Below are 10,158 nucleotides of genomic sequence, written 5' to 3'. Positions count from 1 at the left end.
CCAATCCCTGCAAAACACTCTTTGTTCTGGTCAAAGATTCAAAATTCAAGTATTTCTGTGTGACCCATAATTCTGCATTCTGATACAGGGTTAATTTTCAGACTGGATAATTATATGCCACATTTACACCAGATATGCTTCTTAATAGATCAGCTAAAACAGAATCAGAAGCCATCTGAGAATTTTCCAGAACTGATATTAGAAAGTCATACCATCTTGCAAAAATCTTTTCACAATGAAAACAATAACAGAAGATGTTGTTTCAATTTGATGGTTTCACACCCACACAATTTTGAACATTCTGAATGTTTGTACAAATGCTATCACATTCCTTCTTTCTCCTTTTTCTTCTCATGGATTTACTGTAAAGCAGAATTAATAAAGCAAGTGGAAGTCTTGGTAACAGAAGACTTTTTTCATAACAGACTTTCAAAATGGTAAGCAGAAAATCACCCTATAACTTCTCCTGTTATTGTATATAAAACAGATACAAATATGCAAACACACAGGAACATTTATTCTCCCAAAATTAGCATTATTACTTTATTTGGTGATTCATTACAATCTGAAAATCCAATAGTCAAAAAAATAAACTAGGCATAAAGTTAAAGCATTTTACAAGCAAAATACTTTACTGTTTCCTTTTCAATTTGCATAGGGTGGCGTAAGTGTATTGGTTAAAGAAAATAACGTGGAGAAGAACAAAACCGTAGTTCATCAAACTGTACTGAGAAGTGTTATGAACCTGTGAGTGAAAAGTATTTAAGCGGCTATAACTGTCAACGGAAAACCATACACTCAACATTAACAAGGCTGCCTTCCCATGGCCATGATGCATCATGAAGGCTGCAAGCCACTGGGCTTCTTTTCTTGTATTACAGATCATCCTACTTTAGAGAAATTAAAGAGTTAAACAAGCCAGAAGGCTTCTATCTATGCTCATTTATATTCTACTGGAACAAAGGCCAGAATGGAGAGAGGGAATTTTTAAAGTCAGCTTCTGAAACCACTTACAGTAACATCTGTCTCTCAAATTTTCAGTGTCACAGAGCTACCAAGCTTAGAGCTTCATTCACACATCTCCGTTTATTATTACTGTGCATCCAGGTTAAAAAATGGTATTTTTTAACTGTGTAGCAACAAACTGCAAAGAGATCATGCTCCTCTCCCACCGTAACCACACCACTGTTCCTCCAACTGTACAAATCTGGCTTTAAAGTCTCACAAACCTAAAAAATAGTTGATCTAGGTTGTAATAAAAAAAAGAATATTAAATACCTTTGGTAAAAATAGATATATTTAACAAGTTTAGAAAAGCAAATAGTTATATTGTCAAAAGAAGAGTATAAAAATGTACACAATAAAAAATAATAAACAAACAAACAAAAAATCATCAGCCTTAATAGTAAGAATAAAGGCGCTGTTCTTTCAATGTTTGCCTCCTTAGCTCACGTTATTGTCCAGTCTTCTTTCTAAAAGGCAGGAGCTTTACTAGAGCATATGGGAAAATCCAGTCCTTCCTACTAGCTTTAGACAAATTATGTTTAATTCAGAACAAGACAGTCCGTTTTAAACCAAGTTTATACAACAGAGAATGCTTCAATTTAGAGTACATAGGAGTAGTTGAACACAGAAAGAAAAATTTCAGGTGTTTTCAACCAGAGGCCAGATGTACTGCAGCAGTAGAAATGAGACAGCCAGCAGGATCAAGTCTCCATGATGTGAGCCTTCTAACTTTATTTTTACTCCTAAATTATAAATCCATGTATTGTCAAGAAAATTGTGGGGGATAAAAACAATACATATATTTTAAATCCCTCATTGATGCCTTTCTCCCATCCTTTCACTGGGCCTCCAAACAGAGCTGTCACACAACGTATAATCCCAGTTTGGCTTCTCCTCTCTTTAGAGCTCACTGTAAATCTTGAAGATGGAAGATCCCCAAAGCAAACAACTGAGATTACAGAAGGAGATAATGCACAAGCCCCATAATAGAATCTGCCATTGACTGAATGTGCTTTGAAAGAAAACAGCACAATTAAATCGTGTCTATCCTTCAGTATTCCCTTTGCACACACAGTCACACTCCTCGTGGTGTTCCAAGGGTACATCTGTCAATGATTTATGCAAACCCCGGATGCCAATCCTTGGCTTTAGCTGAAGAACCTGAAGGAGAAGAAGCCAAGCATCAAGAAAACAGCAAGTGCTTCATAACACAACTAGACTATGAGCTAAACTGCACTGAAAACACACTGGATGACAAGAAGCCTATTAAAAGAAATCAGCTTTCCTAAACTGAATTTCTTAATTTATTCCACCCACTATTTCTTATTTTTGCTTTTACCTCAAGCCCTTTACAAAACTGATTAAAACATGTTGAACAGATACTTGCTTTTATCAAAGAAGAGAGTCTTGCAATTTCATATTTCTACTTGATTTTCTTTAAGGGCTACTAGTTATCCCAATGTAATTATTAGATAATTCTATAATAAATAATTTTAGCTATAGATTTTTAACAATGGAAGTGGACAGGTATCTGTTCCTTCATGAAGTTCACATCTACCACTAGAGAAAGCTGAACATGGAGGTGTGGTTGTGATGTGTCTGAACTGCACTAGTAAATAAACACCTAAGGAATGGCTTAATAGTTCCACAGAAAATATTTTAACAAAGAAGTTTGTTTTCTTGTTTTTTATGTAACACCTAATTGAGATGGTAAAAAAATAAGTGTAATACATAAAATTTTAATATATTAATATTGTTGCATTCCAATAGTAAAAATAAATTCCCTAACTGGCTTTCAGTATTTCCAAAGATGCAAAGGTAAAAAAAAAAAGTGCATACCTCATGGTATTTTTTGGTGACTTTTGTTGGTACGCATTGGCACTCATTGCAACTCTGATGACAACAGGCACAGTTTCCACCACAACGTTTAACCAGAAGACACAATGGCCAGAAGATGGTGTCAGTTCGCTTCAGCTCCTCCCTCAGTGACACGGAGAAGTTGCGAGGAGTACAGCTGTACAGCCGCACCTCCTCCTTTAGGAGGTTGAGATCAACCACTGCAAAAACACAAACAAAATGGTGCTTTTCTGATTCATAATCCAGCTTCTTTGGTGGTAAACCAACTTCAGCAGTGCAGAACCCTTGAGGAAAGCTCATTTTTGTGCAGGTGGTACAGGTTCCAGCACACAAGGATAATACTATGGTTACATGAATACCATGAAACCTAGATGGAACGATCATTGTAAAGGAATAGTCACCAATTATTTTATAACTCTAGCATAGTTGGTTCAAATTAAACAAAGCAAGCTTTGGCTACTATGTTCCTATAAATGTTTTATCACATCAGCCCTAATGGAGTTCCCTTTGTTCGTGCTCATACTCTGAGCTCTAGTGTTGCAATTCTGTATTAATTCTGGATCGGAGAAACACACACAGCACTTAAGAATCCTGCACAAATCCAAACACATTCTTAATTCATTTGCATAAAGCACTCAAACTTCTTCCCTGCTAAAATTTCAACTATTGCATCAATGGCAATGTAAGTATAAGATAAAATCAAACCATTTATATCTAAGAGGAACTCACTCCTATGGACTAAGAACTTCAAGAAGTTATGTCATCATCTGTGAATACTGTACAGACAACAAATAATTGCACAAGTATGTCTATCTATATTAGTAGACTCCATTTTTCCCCTTCATAACAGCATTCATATGGATTTCTGTTGCTTCTCTAGGTTTCATTTTCACTTGATGTGCCTTAAATAAAATACAGCTCCTCCTTGTAAGCACCTAACCTGGGGTGCAAGTTAAAGATATTAATATTTGGCACCAATTTCCCTATCAACTGGTTCCACTATATCACACCAAAGTTTCACTAAGTGGTTGAACAGCAAGCTCATGAAAAGATCTGAAACAGGGCAAGTTGCCTTAGGTTCCCCTTAGCTGCAGAGCCATGAACTAACAGGCCTTGAAAGAGGCAGTTAAGTCTGAAAAAGATGGGACTGGTTTAGTGAAAAAAAAAAACACATTTTTTTCTTTTGGTGAAAAGCAAGGTAATTGCATTTATTTTAGAAAAGCCAGACTATAATGGTCACGATCTGGGATCTTCTGTCTCAACTGTTTCTCTCCAAACCTGCCACCATTAAGGAACAGAAGTAATGTCTAATTCACAGGGGTACTCTTATCTTGTAAAAGAAGAAAAAAAAAGAGGAAGAGGAAGAGGAAGAGGAAACCCTATGATAATATGGCTACTGAGATGACTGAAATACAGGTCTTAAACAAAGTGGCAAAGAGCTTTAAACCAAATGGTTTTGAGCTAAATCACGAAGAAACTAGGGAAAAAAAAATCCCAGTGCATCAATACTACTTGACAAATGTTTTAGAGTTAGTGCTAGCAGTTCGTAAATAAAAAGTTATAAAATAAAGCTAAAATATGTTCCTGGTCTGAATGACGCTGTAGAGAAATACCTTTTTTTCCGCTTTAGTGACTATATAAAGAGCCTTTAGAGGTCACCAAGCAGAACTTCAGCCTGTCAAGGCAAGATAATACTTCTCAATTGTATTTCAATACGTAGGAAATAAAGAGAACTTAGAAGGTGCATTTCTCTAGTAGAAATGCTCACTAGCACTGTCCCAGAAGCATATCTTTGGGCAGCAATTTCACTCCACGGTTCTTCAAACATTTCTTTCGCAGACCATATCCATATACTGGCATTCGTAAGTAAAGGTTTATTGTCGTGAAAGGTCAGTTAAACACACTGAAGCATTTTCTCTGCTTGCACTCACAGTGAATGCCAAGCTGGGGCACTTCATTCCATCACTATCAGGTTAGCATAGGCTGCTAAATAAATAATCTGATTTTTAAAAGTGAGGAGTGTGTAATAACTCCAACAAACTTACTGATAGGATGCCAGCCTGCCTCCCACACTGCAAGAGCATTCCTTGGAGAAAGCTGAGAAGGGAGCACAGGAAAAGAGAGACAAAACTTCGGGGGGAGAGATTCACTGTGAGAAATTAGAAATGATTTAAGCTCTTCTGATCAGCTAATAGCTCTAGGCTGAGTCATTTAGAGGGTGGACATGCCTACCTCCATTAGTCAAGGACTGTGGATAGGAATGGAGTACTTCTTTCTCATGTTAAGTTTCCAAACATATAATAAGTGAACTGTCTGAATTATGATAAAATGCCTAAAACACAAGGAGAGAAATACTCGTTCTGCCAATACTTTCTACTGGTATTTTTCTACAGAGACTAACATGCTTGGTACAGTGAATTTCAAGAAGCTAAGCTTATGTGTTGCTGCTCAGCCCTTCACCATGAGATATTGAAAACAGAAGCTGGGCACTGATGCCTCTTCCAGCAAGCCCACCGACCAGCCGGAGAGATAACGCCTGCATGCGTTGTGCTTCTCCGTTACTTCCTGTCTACTGGCAGCAGCAGAGGAATGCATCCATTTCCTGATACTAGCTATAGTTATCACACAGAGAAAAGGGCAATGCACAAAAATGAGCTGCAAGTGTATTACACATTTTGTCACAAAATTGGAAAGAATTTGAACTGAACCCCTCAGACCTGCAGACTGAAATTTTAAAAAGGTTCTGTGGAACAACACAAATCAACTCTTAGGAGATATCCTTCAGTGTGCCTTACTGTCAAAACAGGCTTCAGGAGAGATGAAAAATGTCATGTTTGGTTTCCGTGCTTCACAAACTACTAAGGTATATTGCTATTATACCTCACCATGAACCCTTGCCCTACCTTATGTAATTCAATTTCATTAAAAGGTCTGTGGCAAATTTATCTAGTGCTTATATAATCACTTCTTTGAAGTGTGTGAATGAAGCCGTTATTTTTTCAAAGAATATCTGTCTGTCCAAAATTTATTTTAACACACTGTGGGCACAAAGCTAGATGAGAGAATGTATATATTCCCTTAAAAGTGTTTACTTAACCACAATAAAAGGTTATGTGGATTTCCCAAGTGCACTGAGTTACAGTACCTGTTATAATGTGAACATTTAAACGCTCCTTCAACTTGTCTTCCACTCATGTACAAGAATGGGAAACACTACAATAAAAATAAGGGGAGAAGGAAAAAAATGGAGGAAAAAAAAAAGGTAGATGCAGGTAGGTCTACAGTAAAGTCTATTTCAAAAGTGTGCCTTCACTGGCACATACAACTGAAGTAATCCGTGTTCACACCAGCCTGAAAGTAACTATTCTGCAATCGGCAATACAACTGTCTGGCATCTTCTGAGATATGCATTGAGTACCACAGGGAACCCTCTTTCCCAAAACATTTTTCCAGCTGGATGCTGCTCTCGAACTCAATGAAAAAAGTCAAATTCTGGTTGAGGCACTTGTGTGTCGGCACAGATAGCAGCAAGATGGTTTTCATTCCTTAGCACCTTGGAGATGTTCCTGGGAGTGTAAGTTTCATACTGCCTCCTACAATAAGATAGGGCTGTTACAAAACCCCAAATGAGGAGTTTAAAAGAAAAAAAAAAAAAATGTCATGTAACTATATGAGAAATGTATCTACTAAGGACCATGGTTGAACTGTGACTCTTTTCTTCTTAAGCAGACTTCAGACTTTCTGTGGGAAGCGGTGGGATAACTTTTTTTGCACAGCAAAATGTATTTTATTTTTAAGTATGTTTAATATTATAAAAGAATCTAGGACTCTATTTAGACATCAAAGCCTCCTGAACTTGGTGTTTCTTCTTTCCTGGCTAGAAGTTTTTGGAAGCATTTTATCCAGAGAAAACATCAGACACAGAAGTTCTGTGGAATTTAGGTTGTCTAAATATAGTCTTTTTCATATGAATCATTAAGGAGGAGTAGAGGACAATACTCTTGTCTACATAAAGTAACATACACTTTTAATTACATTTTGATTTAATCTAGATGTAAACTGATGTTTGTCTATAAAAGCAGGACAGTAATTCAGCTTTTACACTGAAATACTGCAAAAATAAAACTGATCTAATTATAGAATCAAAGAGTTTGAAAAAACCAAACATTTTAGGGCATGCACTTCACCCAAACTTCTCTTAAAAAGGTTTTTAAATACAGCAAACATACCACTAGAAGGAATAACATTAAAAAAAAAGAAGAAAAAAAAAAAAAAAAAGGAGGTTTGCTTTCCCTATCTATTGAATAGACCTAACAGTTAATACTATGTCATCTCAACTGGACATATTTTCCATCTCAGGCTATTACATTACACACTCGGTAATGCAGTCTGAGGGTGGTCTCTTAAAGATAAATGTGGCAATACCATGATATGTTTATTCTGTGGAAAAAATCTATTTCAGCATCTAATTAGAAGTCTTTAAAAGATTTACTCTGATAGTTTCTTTCTAAGATATGTGTTGCAGGGAGTTGCTTTTGTCTATATAGATGCTATCCAACACCTGCATTTTAGTTTATGTAAGGTTTCACAAATTACATTTTGTTTTTCTTCCACGTACTGTATGCTTATGGCATACATTTGGCAAATACTGAATCTCTTTAATTAGGAAAGTGTTAAATGACTATCTGAAAGGCATCACCCATTGCTGAAAGCTTTTAAAGAAATTTCCTCCTCTTTGACCTGATGTAGTTGCTGTGTGCCCAGCTGCAGCAATGCAGGTAGGGTAGAAGGGTTGGTTTTTAGGCTGTGATCCAAAAATTAGCTGTCAAAAACTTAAATTTGAATTATGAAAGGTTTTACTTCCTCTTTTTTTTGCTGATCAGATGATAATCTGGTTTACATCTGTCAACAGAGGAGTCTATTCAGTTATGCTCACGTTTTCATTTTCATGTTGTATGGTGGGCAAGGAACGAGGTATTGCCTGCATGCTAACCATCCACATAGAACCCATAAAAAGGAAATGGTGGGCAGCATCTAGATGATATGTGGTAGAAAATTCATGACTGTCAAATGTAGATGGAAAAAAATGACTTGCTGAACAAGAAATAGCTCCACAATTCTTGAAATACATCATCTAATTTACATCTGATTAAGTTGATAATTGCATGATCAAACTGGACATGGACACAGGGGCTTCATGAGGTATCATGGAAAAGAGATATTCAACTAATTGCTCTCAATTCATATGGCATAGAGACTAGAAAAGTTCTAAGGAAATAAACCGACTGTTCACACGATATGGTAAGTGTAAGAAATTACCCACCCCAAGCAAAAAAAATAAAGGTTTTGCCCTCCATAAAAAAAAGAAACCCACAAAGTTAGGTTATGTCACCCAGCCAAGATGCCCTGTTACTTTGTGGAGATAACAATTTCCCAGGTTCCCTATAGAAAACTACCCTGTCTGCTTCTATTTTTTTTTACCCTGTGTTACTTTATCCTGATAAATTCTTTTAAGTTTTGAGTTTAGTGTCCTTTTTCAGATAATACAATGGTGAGAATAGCCAACAACAATGATCTCTGCTGTATTTCTAACATTTTCCTTTCTTGGAACCAAAATTCAAGGTGAAGAATGCTCTTAATTACTGTTTCTTTGTTAAGAAAATACACCCACAGAAAGCTGAAAGGCCAGACAGAAGAGTAATTTACCTCTTGATTTCCTCCCATGAATATATGCCTTTCCAAGAAGTTGCCACGTTGGCCTGTACAAATCTTCCAAATCCAGTTGCCACCGATCTGGTTCAAGGTACCGGATAAGTTCTTCCACAGTACTAAATCCAGCAACGGCATTGTTTAATACATCTAATGGTAAAGCTGATGGGGGTAGCAATGATGGGCTAGGTGCTTCCGTGTGGTGCTGCAATCAAAGCCAAGAGAAGAGCACCAGTCAGAGGGTTAATGGATCTGCTTTGATGAAGTGCTGTACTTTATGAAGTTATATAGCTGGGAAAGTTTATAAGTGACTAGCTTGTTTCCAACGTACAGTTTACCTAATAAGATAAATGACAAGAGTCAAAAAGTACCTAATTATTCTTCAGCGATAAGTGTAAACAAACTTCCACTAGACAGTGTTCCCACTTCTTACATTTCTAGCCATGAAGACAGCATGCCACTATACCTGTTCTTTGAAGTTCACTGAGTGATGGACAAGACTTTAGAAATAGAACAAAGAGTCATTTGAAAATACAGCCCCATTACAGGCAATTACTGTAACCCTCTAGAAATCAGAGAAAACACACATTTCACATGCTGCCTTTCCTATGAAACTTAGCCACAATCTTTCTCGTCTTTTCATTCAATGTAAAATATGAACATACCCTAGTGCAAAGGTAGCAAATATTCCTGCTCTCATCTATAGATGAAAAAAAGCACAAGTTGTGTTTCATACAGTACGAAGAATTATGTTTCTGGTTAAACAATAATTAACAGAGTAATAGAACATCTGGCATTACTATAATTATTTCTCCCTTAAGAGGAAAAAAAATGTTCCCAAGGATACTGAAATGCTGAAACTGAGTACTGAAAAAGTCGATATACTTTCCTACAGCACAAATCTCACTGGCAATCTCACTGGATCAGAGATACTCAGTGACAGGCAAATCAAGCAAAGGGAGACTTCTGGTTTTGCTCACTCTACAATCTGTTTAAAAATTATGCATTGATTCTTATTTTCAAAAGAATGAAAAAAAAGGAGGAAAGGAAGCCTGAGCAGGAAGCTGCTGCTGCACCACCATAAGTTTCTTTAGGCTTTTATACAGGCAGACATCACTGCAGCCATTCTGTCCACAGTACTGCACTAGAGCAATTTATCTGGACCCTGTAAGAAGCATGAAGAAAGATTTGAACATCCTGCTGATTTAGGGCATGGGAAGGACAAGAAATCTCAAATTTAAATGTGCAATGCTACATGTATCACTGCTCTCAAGTACGGTCCATATAAGATTTAGGGAAGTCAGGTTTTGGAAAAGGTTGCCCAGAGAGGCTGCACAGCATCCATCATTGGAGGCTTTCAACACCTGACTGGATGAAGCCCTGAGCAACTGTCTGACCTCAAAAATGACCCTACTCAGAGCAGGAGGTTAAACTAGAGACCTCCTGCAGTGCCTTGATGAATTTTCCTACAACAATATTAAGAATGAAGGACTGAATGTTCCTCCAGTAAGTGAACTAATATGCTTCTTGTCCCTTCCCTGTGCAGTGCCTGTTAGTACTGCACAACATTTACATATATAAATAATA

The 10,158-nt window shown here is 36.9% G+C and overlaps 1 protein-coding gene across 1 annotated transcript; it reads right to left on the bottom strand.

Moving 5' to 3' along the window:
• Nucleotides 1-1,259: 1,259 nt before the first annotated feature.
• On the bottom strand, nt 1,260-8,776 carry PDGFC (platelet derived growth factor C; the record flags this gene model as incomplete). Its single annotated transcript, XM_010080471.1, has 3 exons — nt 1,260-2,166; nt 2,845-3,062; nt 8,569-8,776. Coding segments are annotated over 3 exons (543 nt in total), but the record flags the coding sequence as incomplete, so codon positions are not given.
• Nucleotides 8,777-10,158: the final 1,382 nt, after the last annotated feature.

The sequence above is a fragment of the Pterocles gutturalis genome, unplaced genomic scaffold (assembly GCF_000699245.1).
Source record: "Pterocles gutturalis isolate BGI_N339 unplaced genomic scaffold, ASM69924v1 scaffold13841, whole genome shotgun sequence".
In the NCBI taxonomy this organism is placed as follows: domain Eukaryota; kingdom Metazoa; phylum Chordata; class Aves; order Pterocliformes; family Pteroclidae; genus Pterocles; species Pterocles gutturalis.
Note: the sequence above shows the minus strand (reverse complement) of the source record. Positions and strands in the feature narration are given on the sequence as shown.